General features: G+C 48.3%; 1 protein-coding gene across 1 annotated transcript in view; it reads right to left on the reverse strand.

Moving 5' to 3' along the window:
- Positions 1-288: 288 nt before the first annotated feature.
- LOC144480530 (sorbitol dehydrogenase-like) overlaps positions 289-14600 on the reverse strand; it is a 56745-nt gene continuing 42433 nt past the window's right edge. Inside the window, exons 6-7 of the mRNA XM_078200094.1 lie at positions 8928-9049; positions 289-622 (exon numbers count right to left, since the gene is read on the reverse strand). Of these exons, the coding sequence (XP_078056220.1) occupies positions 382-622; positions 8928-9049 (363 nt within the window). The 3' untranslated portion in view covers positions 289-381. The remainder of the gene's footprint in view (positions 623-8927; positions 9050-14600) is intronic.

Consider the following 14600-nt stretch of genomic DNA (forward strand, 5'->3'; position numbering starts at 1 on the left):
TACATGGGTAAGATGGGTAGAGAGGGATATGGGCCAAAGGCGGGCAATTGGGGCGAGCTTAGTCGATTAAAAAAGAGGGGCGGCATGGACGAGTTGGGCCGAAGGGCCTGTTTCCAGGCTGTAAACCTCTATGACTCAAGTAGTCTAACGATAACGCCACCAGGACCTTCCTAATAAATAAAACAATAAATAGTAACACTTTGTATTTTTGTGGCAAAGCAGAACGCATTGGAAGGAGAACCCAATCGAAGAGGGTGGCATCATTTGAAGAAACAGTAGTCTTGCCATGCAATTATACACAGTGTTTATTGAAGGAGATCAATTCGCTGGGTGACATGAACTTTTACAGCGGCCAAAACTGTAATTGCGCAAACCAGACTATCAGAAGAAGCTGTGTTGGGGACACTGCCTTGTCTGGCATTGTGATTGTTGTTGGCCGCATTGTTGCTGTGGGCACAGAGATGGGCACTGCTGCGCTTCACAGTTCAGAAGCACTTTGATTCCAGCACCTTTCTTGACACACTCAAAGCCTTCCTGGGCCTGGTCCAATTGGAAACGATGTGTGATCAGAGGTTTGACGTCCACCTTCTTGGAAGCCATCAGGGCAATCGCAGTGTGCCACCTGGAAGAGCAAGAGGGAGAGGCGTAAACAACGGGGGGGGGGGGGGTCACCTTTACATGCCCGCACGAAAGGAGGCCGTCCGGCCCTCATACCTGTGCCAACTGTCTGCAACTCACCTGCTCTCACTGCGCCGCCCCCCCCCCCCCCCCCCCCCCACTTTGTCCCCACACATCCTACACTTCTGTGCACTTAATGATTTTGTGTTTCTCTTAATTCATTCATCCATGGTTTGTGGGTGTCGCTGGTTGGGTCAGCATTTGTTGTCCATCCTTAACTGCCCTCCAATTCAGAGGGCATTTGAGAGTCAACCACATTGTTTTGGGTCTGGAGTCACGTGTAGGCCAGGCCAGCTAAGGCTGGCAGATTTCATAGAATCATAGAATCCCTACAGTGCAGAAGGAGGCCATTCGGCCCATCGAGTCTGCACCGACTACAATCCCACCCAGGCCCAATCCCATAACTCCATGTATTTACTCTGCTGGTCCCCCCTGACACTACGGGGCAATTTAGCACGGCCAATCCGCCTAACCCGCACATCTTTGGACTGCGGGAGGAAACCCACGCAGACATGGGGCGGCACGGTAGCGCAGTGGTTAGCACTGCTGCTTCACAGCTCCAGGGTCCCGGGTTCGATTCCCGGCTCGGGTCACTGTCTGTGTGGAGTTTGCACATTCTCCTCGTGTCTGCGTGGGTTTCCTCCGGGTGCTCCGGTTTCCTCCCACAGTCCAAAGATGTGCGGGTTAGGTTGATTGGCCAGGTTAAAAATTGCCTTAGAGTCCTGGGATGCGTAGGTTAGAGGGATTAGTGGGTAAATATGTGGGGGTAGGGCCTGGGTGGGATTGTGGTCGGTGCAGACTCGATGGGCCGAATGGCCTCCTTCTGCACTGTAGGGTTTCTATGATTCTATGGGGGGCATGTGTAAACAGCCGAAGCAACAACAGCAACTTGCAATTATACAATGCCTTTTGAAGATATGCCATAAGACATAACTGTTTCATATGAACATTATCAACAAGAATTTAAACTTAGGGCAGGTGACTTATAGAGGTAGGTTTTGAGGAGTGTTGAAAAGAGGATTGAGAGAGAGACAGAGAGGGTCCAGGGAGAGAAGTGGGGCCTTGGGCAGCTGAAGATGCAGCCAAGAATGGTGTGGTTGAGTGAGGACAGGAACATAGGAATCAGGAGCTAGAATAGAGGTATGTAAGATGTTGAGAGGCATAGATCGGGTGGATTCTCAGAGGCTTTTTCCCAGGGTGGAAATGGCTGCTACGAGAGGACACAGGTTTAAGGTGCTGGGGGGTAGGTACAGGGGAAATGTTAGGGGGAAGTTTTTCACACAGAGGGTGGTGGGCGAGTGGAATCGGCTGCCGTCAGTGGTGGTGGAGGCGAACTCAATAGGGTCTTTTAAGAGACTCCTGGATGAGTATATGGGACTTAATAGGATGGAGGGTTATAGGTAGACCTAAAAGGTAGGGATATGTTCGGCACAACTTGTGGGGCCGAAGGGCCTGTTTTGTGCTGTAGTTTTTCTATGTTTCTATGTTTCTAAGTTGGCAAATTCAGCCCTTTGAGCCTGCTCCGCCATTCAATCAGATCATGGCTTATCTCTTCCTGGTCTCCAATCCACCTCCCCACCTGTTCCCCATATCCCCTTAACCCCTTTTTTATCAGAAATATATCTATCGCCTTCTTGAAACCATTCAATGATTCAGATTCCACCGTGCTATGGGGCAGCGAGTTCCACAAATTCACCCCCCTCTGCGAGGAAGAGTTCCTCCTCATCTCAGTTTTGAATCTACCGCCTCTCAACTCTCCCGGCCAATGCAAAGCCCCTTCTTTTTGAGGCGGCAAGGTGGCACAGTGGTTAGCACTGCTGCCTCACAGCGCCAGGGACCCGGGCTCGAGTCTGGCCTCGGGTCACCGTCTGTATGGAGTTTGCACATTCTCCCCGTGTCTGCATGGGTTTCCTCCGGGTGCTCTGGTTTCCTCCCACAGTCCAAAGATGTGTGGGTTAGGTGGATTGGCTAAATTGCCCCTTAGGGTCAGAGGGACTAGCTAGGGTAAATGCATGGGGTTATGGGGATAGGGCCTGGGTGGGATTGTGGTCGGTGCAGGCTCGATGGGCCGAATGGCCTCCTTCTGCACTGCAGGGATTCTATGATTCTATACCTGTGACCTCTTGTTCGAGATTTGCCCATTTCGCTCCTGAGTATTGGAGTGAGAGAAATCCAGGCACTGTTCCCCCGCCTCCCCCCCCCCGCGAACCCCCATCAGTTAGGGTTAGCCAGTCTCATGGTGAAGTTGCACAAATGGATCTCCAATTTCCTCTCACGTGCTGCATTCCACTTTGAAGAGAGGGGTGATTCCACTCACTTTGATGCACCCTCTCACATCCTAGGCTAGAGATGGTGTTTATACTGTCCAGATGCCCCCTGGGGCTCTGATCAGGGTCAAGATCATCTCTCAATCATATCAGATGTTCCAAGTTGCCTACAGAGTGGCTTGAACAACCTTTAAATATTATCTGTATCTTTAATATTAATGAAAGCTCATTCCTTCCATTCCACAGCTGATGCAAGTTTGCCTCACAAAGTGGTCACCCTATTATAGAAAGAATATTATTAAACTAGTGTGGCGAACCATTGTTGGTTCCCACCAGGTACTGCTGAGCCATGGTCTGGCCAGTACTATGAGTCTGTAGATATGTTACTGTTGGGGTTAGGGTTGGGCTGTTCTACCTGTTAATATAGTCCTATGGTACACCCCAGTTGGCTCCGCCTCCTGGGAGAGGTATAAAGGTCACTGCTCTGCCTGGTGACCCTTTAGTCTGGGATCGTATACTGTATATAGTAGCTCTGTTATTGTTGGCAATAAAAGCCTTTATTTCCCGAGTACATCCAGCCTCTCGTGTGTTATATTGCGCATCAACTAGATAGAGTGCAGAAAAGATTTACTAGGATGCTACTGGGACTTGATGGTTTGAGTTATGAGGAGAGGCTGGATAGATTGGAACTTTTTTCTCTGGAGCGTAGGAGACTGAGGTGATATAAACAGGGCCTAGTTTTAAGGCTGATAAAATTGGATATCCTAAATTAAAGAATTGGGTATATTGAAATCAAACACAGTCAAACCTCAGGTAGGCCAATTGTACAATGCACAAATGTGTCTGGGCCTGTCCCATCAACCACCCATCAAAGGTTGTTACACTCTACTGATACTCAGCAGGAGATCATTGCACCCCATTGAAATGCATCGGTCGATTGTTAGAAGCCCAGATCGGGCCAGACTTTCTGTCACCGAGAGTTCCTGCAGTTACCTTATCTGACAACAGGTTACATGTAAGCAACAGCATGGAGATGGACACCTGGGGGCGGACCCTGGTGTCCTGTCAGGCAGACATCAAGAAACCCACTGGATATTGGAACCCCCTCCTGGGACCTCATTGGCCGGAAGCCAGAGAAGTTTCTGGAAAGGCAAGCAGGCTGGGGGATAAAGGGACACACTTTGAGAGACCAGCAGCGAAGACTCGATGAAGGAGGCGGCCTTGCCCATTCGGAAGACTGACCGAAGAAGGAAGGAAGGAAGAAGCTGCCATCGAGACTCACCTTCGTGATGACGGACCAGTGGGACTCAGAGAATTGGGCCTGCAGTTCAACCAAACCATCTTTACGGGTAGTACACTTGAATCTGGGGTATCCTCTTGTTTTATGTGGGTAATTTAAGGGTTAATAGTGTTATTATTAATAAACTTGTTGAACCTTTACTTGTGTTTGTCCTTTGTCCATCTTGCAAATAAGGACACCGGGGTAAAACGTTGGAGTAAGCAAACTGGTTGAAAGTATCTGAGAATTAACAGGTACAACAAGACTTAGGGGTGATCTTATAGAGACCTATAGAATAATGAGGGGCATAGATCAGCTAGATAATCAACACCTTTTCCCAAAGGTCGGGAAGTCTAAAACTAGAGGGCGTAGGTTTTAGGTGAAAGGGGAGAGATACAAAAGTGTCCAGAGGGGCAATTCTTTTCACACAGAGGGTGGTGAGTGTCTGGAACGAGCTACCAGAGGTAGTAGTAGAGGTGGGTACAATTTTCTTTTAAAAAGCGCTTAGACAGTTACAGGGTAAGATGAGTATAGAGGGATATGGGCCAAACGTGGGCAATTGGGACTAGCTTAGTGGTCAAAACTGGGTGGCATGGACAAGTTGGGCCAAAGGGCCTGTTTTCATGCTGGAAACCTCTATGAATCTATGGCATCACCTGTAGCTGCACCTGCAACCCAGCGACTTACAATAATTTCCTCATCTTTTCTGATTCTTACAGCTTGGGTTCACCACCACAGGTGTTGCCTTACTTCCTCCTGTCGATACCTCAGTGTGCTGTACCCTCCCCCAACACCCCAAAGCTGGGCAGTATAATCTCTTGTGAGTGATCGTCACCCAGTGAAATTAAGCCCCGTTGTGACAGCCCCCACTCAGATGTAACACAACCCAGCAATCAATTATAATGATCTAACGAGCTTGTCTACGAATGTGGCATGAGCCAACATTAGGAGCTAACGTTTTTACATCGCAGTCAGTGCTTTTGGATTTCTGCCCAATGCCACGTCACATATTCAGCCATTAAACCAAGATACCACCAACACATCTCCTGTCCCACCAGAGGCCCAAACATCCGAGACCACCGCTACACAAATATCAAACATGCCCACCGCTCTATCGCCCGCCCACACTTTGCCAAATCAGACCACAAGCTCCTGCTCCCGGCTTACAAGCAAAAACTGAAGCGGGAGAATCCATCAAAGAGAGTCGTGCAATGTTGGTCTGAGTTGGTACGCCACTACAGTAACTGACTTCATTAGTAAGTGTGTAGAAGACTGTGTGCCAAAGAAGCAAAATCCATGAGTTCCCCAACCGGAAACCATGGATGAACAGGGATATCCACTGCTTGCTGAAGTCCAGGTCTGAGGCGTTCAAGTCAGGTGACACTGACCTATGCAAGAAAGCCAGATACGATCTAAGGAGATCCTTCAAAGATGCCAAAAGACGGTACCGGAACAAGCTAGAGTCCCAGGTTAGCCACACAGACCCCCGCTGACTGTGGCAAGGTCTGCAAGACATAACAAGCTACAAGATGAAGGCATGTAAAATTGCCGGCTCCAACGCACCCCTCCCTGATGCGCTCAATGCATTCTACGCCCGTTTTGAGCAAGAGGTCAGCGAGAGCATGCCCTCCACCCTGGAAGCCCTGGATGAACCTGTATCTGGGATCACCATTGCAGATGTCAGAGCTGCCTTCTCGAAGGTCAACCCACTGAAAGCGACTGACCCGGATGGGGTACCCGGACATGCACTCAGATCCTGCGCTGATCAGCTGGTGGAGGTATTCACAGACATCTACAACCTCTCTTTACACCAATCTGAGGTCCCTCTCTGCTTCAAGAAGATGACCATCATCCCGGTACCAAAGAAAAGCCAGTCAGCGTACCTTAATGACTATCGTCCGGTGGCTCTGACATCCATCGTTATGAAGTGCTTCGAAAGATTAGTCATGGCACAAATCAATTCCAGCCTCCTGGACAGCCTGGATCCACTACAGTTTGCCTATCGCTGCAACAGATCTACAGCAGACACCATCTCCCTGGCCCTGCACTCAACCCTGGAACACCTAGATAACAAGCACACCTATATCAGACTCCTATTTATTGACTACAGCTCAACCTTCAACACCATTATTCCTACGAAACTCATCTCCAAACTCCGTGGCCTGGGCCTCGGCTCCTCCCTCTGTGACTGGACCCTGAACTTCCTAACCCACAGACCACAATCAGTAAGGATAGGCAACAACACCTCCTCCACGATCATCCTCAACACCAGTGCCCCACAAGGCTGTGTTCTCAGCCCCCTACTATACTCCTTATACATCTATGACTGTGTGGCCAAATTCCCCTCCAATTCAATTTTCAAGTTTGCAGACGACACCACCGTAGTGGATCAGATCTCAAACAATCTGACGAGACAGAGTGCAGGAATGAGATAGAGAATCTGGTGAACTGGTGCGGCAACAATAATCTCTCCCTCAATATCAACAAAACGAAGGAGATAGTCATCGACTTCAGGAAGTCTAGTGGAGAACATGCCCCTGTCTACATCAATGGGAACAAAGTAGAAATGGTCAAGACTTCAAGTTTTTAGGCGTCCAGATCACCAACAAGACCACAAGAAACTACAAAGGGTTGTGAATGTAGCCCAGTCCATCACGCAAACCAGCCTCCCATCCATTGACTCTGTCTACACTTCCCGCTGCTTTGGCAAAGCAGCCAGCATAATTAAGGAACCCATGCACCCCGGACATTCTCTCTTCCACCTTCGTCCGTCGGGAAAAAGATACAAAAGTCTGAAGACAGCCGACTCAAGAGCAGCTTCTTCCTTGCTGCCATCAAACTTTTGAATGAACCGACCTTGCATTAAGTTGATCTTTCTCTGCACCCTAGCTATGACACTACATTCTGCACTCTCTCCTTTCCTTCTCTATGAACGGTATGCTTTGTCTGTATAGCGTGCAAGAAACAATACTTTTCACTGTATGTTAATACATGTGATAATAATAAATCAAATCAAACCGACTGAAGCACCAGCAAACGTTTCTCGGTTCTCTTAGCCTCGCACCGGGCTTACTTGAGGCTTCAAGGGTGTTGAGATCTCTTTAACAGTCGACTTTTTGAACCAAGCTTGGCTCGGTTGGTGCCTCGGAGGCAAAACTTGCAGGTTCAAAGCCTGCCCTGTAGGTGTGAGCATGTCAGCCAGGGTGCTCGGACAGGACAGGACTGATGGGAATGCTGCACAGAAGTGCCAGAGGCGTACAACGATCACGGACTTCCCTGCTAGCTCAGGTGGGCATTAAGAGATAGGTTTTGCAGTTTGGTTCCTGGCCACACTTATATAAAATTCACTTGGTGATATGTTCAATAATGACCACTGCATTCAGAGAATCTCGACAGTGCAGAAAGAGGCCATTCAGCCCATTGAGCTTGTACCAACTCTCAGACAGAACATCTTACCCAGGCCCACCCCTGCCCTATCCCCACAATCCCACAAAGGGTCGTCCAGACGTTGGCTCTATTCTCTCCCCACAGATGCTGTCAGACCCACTTTCTGTTTTTGTTTCAGATTCCAGCACCCGCAGTATTTACCCCGCTAATCCCCCTAACCTACACATCTTGGGACACTAAGGGGCAATTTAGCACAGCCAATCCACCTAACCCGCGCATCTTTGGACTGTGGGAGGAAACCGGAGCACCCGGAGGAAACCCACGCAGACACGGGGAGAATGTGCAAACTCCACACAATTACCCGAGGCCGGAGTCGAACCCGGATCCCTGGTGCTGTGAGGCAGCAGTGCTAACCACTGTGCCACCAAGCCGCCCCTTCATCATCACAACAAATTATTGCATTTCAACAGATACGCTTTCATATCCAAGATTTGAAAATTCAACATGGGAGAGGGAAAAAAAACAAAATTCTGATGAAACATAGAATTAAATAAATTTGTTTGTGGCTGTTCCCGTGTGCAATAGCATAAAGCAACATGCACTGTTGTTCCAATAGTCCCCAAAAGCAACATGTACTGTTGTTCCAATAGTTCCCCCCAAAAAACATGCATTGTTGTTCCAATAGTCCCCAAAAGCAACATGTACTGTTGTTCCAATGGTCCCCAAAAGCAACATGCACTGTTGTTCCAAGTCCCCAAAAGCAACATGCACTGTTGTTCCAAGTCCCCAAAAGCAACATGCACTGTTGTTCCAATAGTTCCCCCAAAAAAACATGCATTGTTGTTCCAATAGTCCCCAAAAGCAACATGTACTGTTGTTCCAATGGTCCCCAAAAGCAACATGCACTGTTGTTCCAAGTCCCCAAAAGCAACATGCACTGTTGTTCCAAGTCCCCAAAAGCAACATGCACTGTTGTTCCAAGTCCCCAAAAGCAACATGCACTGTTGTTCCAATAGTTCCCCAAAAGCAACATGCACTGTTGTTCCAAGTCCCCAAAAGCAACATGCACTGTTGTTCCAAGTCCCCAAAAGCAACATGCACTGTTGTTCCAAGTCCCCAAAAGCAACATGCACTGTTGTTCCAATAGTCCCCAAAAGCAACATGTACTGTTGTTCCAATGGTCCCCAAAAGCAACATGTACTGTTGTTCCAATGGTCCCCAAAAGCAACATGCACTGTTGTTCCAATAGTCCCTACATCGTTCAGGGTCGAACAAACTGGTAAAGCATAAATTATAAATGGAATTTGACTGCTTACGTGTTAGTGTATCTGTAGCTACCCCTGATGTCCACTTCTCGGACTGTCGCTTGTGTTACAGGAACATTTGCTGTAGCTAGTCCCATGCCAACCAATACGACCACTCCGCCAGGTTTAACAGCCTGTAGAAAGCAAAACACAATAAGATAACATTATGAGTGACATTCACGCTACACAAATGACAGACAGTGACCTTCACCAATAAGAGACACTCTAACCACCGCCCCTTGACGTTCAATGGCATTACCATCTCTGAGTCCCCAACTGTCAACATCCGTGGGGTTACCATTGACCAGAAACTCAACTGGACTCACCACATAAACACAGTGGCTACAAGAGCAGGTTAGAGGCTAGGAATACTGCGGAAAGTAACTAATCTCCTGACTCCCCCCAAAGCTTGTCCACCACCATCTACAAGACACAAGTCAAGAGTGTGATGGAATACTCCCCACTTGGGTGCAGCTCCAACAACACTCAAGAAGCTCGACACCATCCAGGACAAAGCAGCCCCGCTTGATTGGCACCACATCCACAAACATTCACTCCTTCCACCACCGACGCTCAGTAGCAGCAGTGTGTACTATCGACAAGATGCACTGCAGCAACTCACCAAAAATCCTTAGACAGCACCTTCCAAACCCACGGCCACTTCCATCTAGAATGACAAGGGCAGCAGATAAATGGGATCACCACCACCTGCAAGTTCCCCTCCAAGCCACTCACCATCCTGACTTGGAAATATATCGGCCGCTCCTTCGCAGTCACTGGATCAAAAATCCTGGAATTCCCTCCCTAACGGTATTATGGGTCAACCCACAGCACGTGGACTGCAGCGATTCAAGAAGGCAGCTCACCACCACCTTCTCAAGGGCAACTAGGGATGGGCAATAAATGCTGGCCTAGCCAGCGACGCCCATGTCCTACGAATAAATAATAAAAGGGACTAAGTTGTTCTAACAGCACCAGCCTATGAAATATATTGGGCTGAAATTTACATTTCCCCATTGAGGAGGGATGGATGGAGGACGGCAGGGGGGGGGAAACGGAAGCTACAGTGCAACATAAAATCCAGCCCATAATATTTAATCTGCATTCTCCATAGTAATGCCTCAATCAATCAGAGTTCATTTGCCAACCAATCAGCACTAACTTCCCATGCAGTATAAATTGTTGTTCCTTTTCCAATTGCTATTCTAGCGAATCTGGCCTGATGAGCTCAAGACAAAAAAGAACAAAGAACAAAGAACAGTACAGCACAGCACAGGAAACAGGCCCTTCGGCCCTCCAAGCCTGTGCCGCTCCTTGGTCCAACTAGACCAATCGTTTGTATCCCTCCATTCCCAGGCTGCTCATGTGACTATCCAGGTAAGTCTTAAACGATGTCAGCGTGCCTGCCTCCACCACCCTACTTGGCAGCGCATTCCAGGTCCCCACCACCCTCTGTGTAAAAAACATCCCTCTAATATCTGAGTTATACTTCGCCCCCCTCACCTTGAGCCCGTGACCCCTCGTGAACGTCACTTCTGATCTGGGAAAAAGCTTCCCCTATCTATCCCCTTCATAATCTTGTACACCTCTATTAGATCTCCCCTCATTCTCCGTCTTTCCAGGGAGAACAACCCCAGTTTAGCCAATCTCTCCTCATAGCTAAGACCCTCCATACCAGGCAACATCCTGGTAAACCTTCTCTGCACTCTCTCTAACGCCTCCACGTCCTTCTGGTAGTGCGGCAACCAGAACTGGACGCAGTACTCCAAATGTGGCCTAACCAGCGTTCTATACAGCTGCATCATCAGACTCCAGCTTTTATACTCTATACCCCGTCCTATAAAGGCAAGCATACCATATGCCTTCTTCACCACCTTCTCCACCTGTGTTGCCACCTTCAAGGATTTGTGGACTTGCACACCTAGGTCCCTCTGTGTTTCTATACTCCTGATGACTCAGCCATTTATTGTACAACTCCTCCCTACATTATTTCTTCCAAAATGCATCACTTCGCATTTATCCGGATTAAACTCCATCTGCCACCTCTCCGCCCAGTTTTCCAGCCTATCTATATCCTGCTGTATTGCCCGACAATGCTCTTCGCTATCCGCAAGTCCAGCCATCTTCGTGTCATCCGCAAAACTTTGACAACAGCTGTCTTTTCCAGTAATATTTTTCAATTCATTCACAGGATGTGGTGGGGGGGCATTCGCAAGGTTAACATTTATTCCACATCCTTATTTGTCCCTTGGAAGATAGTTGTAAGCCACTTTCACCAACACAAAGTCAGGGTTAAGAGTCAATCAACCACATTGCTGTGGGTCATAGAATCCCTACAGCGTAGAAAGAGGCCACTCGGCCCATCGAGCCTGCGCCAACAGCAATCCCACTCAGGCTCTATATTCCTGTAACCCCACGTATTTACCTGATAGTCCCCCTGACACGAAGGGGCAATTTAGCATGGCCAGTTCACCTAACCTGCACATCTTTGGAGTGTAGGAGGAAACCGGAGCACCCGGAGGAAACCCACGCATGGGGAAAACATGCAAACTCCACACAGACCGTAACCCAACGCTGGAATCGAACCCAAGTCCCGAGCGCTGTGAAGCAGCAGTGCTAACCACTGTGCTACCATGCTACTCTGGAGTCACCTGTAGGCCAGACCAGGTAAGGACGGCAGATTCCCTTCCCTAAAGGGGCATTAGTGAACCAGATGGGTTTTTACACCAATTGACAATGGATTCATGGTCTTCATTAGATCTTTAATTCCAGAATTTTATTTAGAATCGTAGAATCCCTCTAGTGTAAAAGAAGGTCATTCGGTCTATCAAGTCTACAGCGACTCTCCAACAGAGCATCCCACCCCAGACTCCGTAACCCCATGCATTAACCCCGCGAACACCCCTAATCGACTCATCTTGGAACACTAAGGGGCAACTTAGCATGGCCAATCCACCTAACCTGCACATCTTTGTACACTAAGGGGCAATTTAGCATGGTCAAATTCACCTGACCGGCACATCTTTGGATTAAATCAAATTTCACCATGCGCCATGGTGGGATTTGAACCCGGGTTGACGGAGCATTACCCTGGGTTATTAGTCCAGTGACAATACCACTATGCCACTACCTCACCCTGTATGGACAACTATCTTGCATTTGCACATTGTTCCAACTGAGGTTAAGGGAAGTGTTAAAATTAAAAGTGTTTAATTCACTCAAACCCGTTAAACGTTGGTTCAGTATTGCCATCAATTTTTATAGAATTATAGAATCCCTAAAGTACAAAAGGAGGCCCTTAGGCCCATCGAGTCTGTAATGGTGACAGTCCCACCCAGGCCCTATCTCCATAACCCCGCACATTTACCCTACTAGTCTCCCTGATACTAGGGTCAATTTAGCATGGTCAATCAGCCTAACCCGCACATCTTTTGAACCTCGGGAGGAAACCGGAGCAGCCGAAGGAAACCCACGCAGACACGGGGAGAACGTGCAAACTCCGCACAGACAGTGACCCAAGCCGGGAATTGAACCCGTGTCCCTGGCGCCGTGAGGCAGCGGTGCTAACCCACTGTGCCACCGTGCCGCCTACAAAGAGGTTTATAAAGAGGTTTGGACTGCCGAACTGTCTTAAAAGGAAATAGAAGACTTTTCTGACACGTGAATACTCCTTAGCAAGGGATGAATACCGTTCTCAACCTAATCTTATTTGATAGTGTAAGGAAGGCTGCCACATGTAACAGCCTTGACTGAACCTTTAAGGCTAACTGTAGTAGCAACAGTGATATATATATATGCACCACTTGATAGGGCCTCAGCTGGAGTTTCCAATTCTGGGCACCAAGCTTTGGAAAGGATGTCAGGGGATGGAGTAGGTACAGAAGAGATTGACTAGGTTGGTTCCAGGGCTGGCGGACTTCCGTTATGTGGGAAATCTGGGAATGTTCCTCTGTGAGAACCAATGGGTTAAGGGGAAACTTTCTAATAGAGTGTTCAAAATTAGGAGGTGGTTTGATGGAGTACATAAGGGGAAAACATTTTTACTGGCAAGTGGGTGGGACACCATGAGGACACAAATTACAGGCAAAAACATTTTGGGCTTGAGGCAACGAGAATTCTCTCTGCATAGTGGACTGTGATTTGGAAATGCGTTAACTCAAAGAATGGTGGAAGCAGATTCAATCTTAACTTTCAATGGGTGATTAGTGGAGGGCATGTTTCTGTCTACATCAATGGGGATGAAGTAGAAATCTTCATCCCCATTGACGTAGACAGAGAATGAAGAGAGCTTTAGGTTTTTAGGTGTCCAGATCACCAACAACCTGTCCTGGTCCCTCCACGCCGACACTGTAATTAAGAAAGCCCACCAACGCCTCTACTTTCTCAAGAGGCTAAGGAAATTCAGCATGTCCGCTACATCTCTCACCAACTTCTACAGATGCACCATGGAAAGCATTCATTCTGGTTGTATCACAGCTTAGTGTGGTTTCCAGCTCTGTCCAAGACCGCAAGAAACTACAAAAGGTTGTGAATGTAGCCCAATCCATCATGCAAACCAGCCTCCCACCCATTGACACTGCCTACACTTCCCATTGCCTCGGAAAAGCAGCCGGCATAATCAAGGACCCCATGCGCCCTGGACATACCTCCCTTTCTTCGGGAAAAAGATACAAAAGTCTGAGGTCACGTACCAACCGACTCAAGAACAGCTTCTTCCCTGCTGCCATCAGACTTTTGAATGGATCTACCTCGCATTAAGTTGATCTTTCTCCACACCCTAGCTATGACTGTAACACTACATTCTGAACTCCTTTCCTTCTCTATGAACGGTAAGTAGTCTCACAACACCAGGTTAAAGTCCAACAGGTTTATTTGGTATCACGAGCTTTCGGAGCGCTGCTCCTTCATCAGGTGAGTGAAGAGTTCGGTTCACAAACAGGGCATATATAGACACAGACTCAATCTACATGATAATGGTTGGAATGCGAGTCTCAACAGGTAATCAAGTCTTTACTAATGCAGACAATGTGAGTGGAGAGAGGGTTAAGCACAGGTTAAAGAGGTGTGAATTGTCTCCAGCCAGGACAGTTAGTGAGATTTTGCAAACCCAGACAAGTTGTGGGGGTTACAGATAGTGTGACATGAACCCAAGATCCCGGTTGAGGCCGTCCTCATGTGTGCGGAACCTGGCTATCAGTTTCTGCTCAGCGACTCTGCGTTGTTGTGTGTCGTGAAGGCCGCCTTGGAGAACGCTTACCCGAAGATCAGAGGCTGAATGCCTGTGACTGCTGAAGTGCTCCCCAACAGGAAGAGAACACTCTTGCCTGGTGATTGTTGTGTAGTGTTCATTCATCCGTTGTCATAGCGTCTGCATGGTTTCCCCAATGTACCATGCCTCGGGACATCCTTTCCTGCAGCGTATCAGGTAGACAATGTTGACCGAGTCACAAGAGTATGTACCGTGTACCTGGTGGATGGTGTTCTCACGTGAGATGATGGCATCCGTGTTGATGATCCGGCACGTCTTGCAGAGGTTGCTGTGGCAGAGTTGTGTGATGTCGTGGTCACTGTTCTCCTGAAGGCTGGGTAGTTTGCTGCGTACAATGGTCTGTTTGAGGTTGTGCGGTTGTTTGAAGGCAAGTAGTGGAGGTGTGGGGATGGCCTTGGCGAGATGTTCGTCTTCAT

Source organism: Mustelus asterias, chromosome 29 (assembly GCF_964213995.1).
Source record: "Mustelus asterias chromosome 29, sMusAst1.hap1.1, whole genome shotgun sequence".
Taxonomy (NCBI): domain Eukaryota; kingdom Metazoa; phylum Chordata; class Chondrichthyes; order Carcharhiniformes; family Triakidae; genus Mustelus; species Mustelus asterias.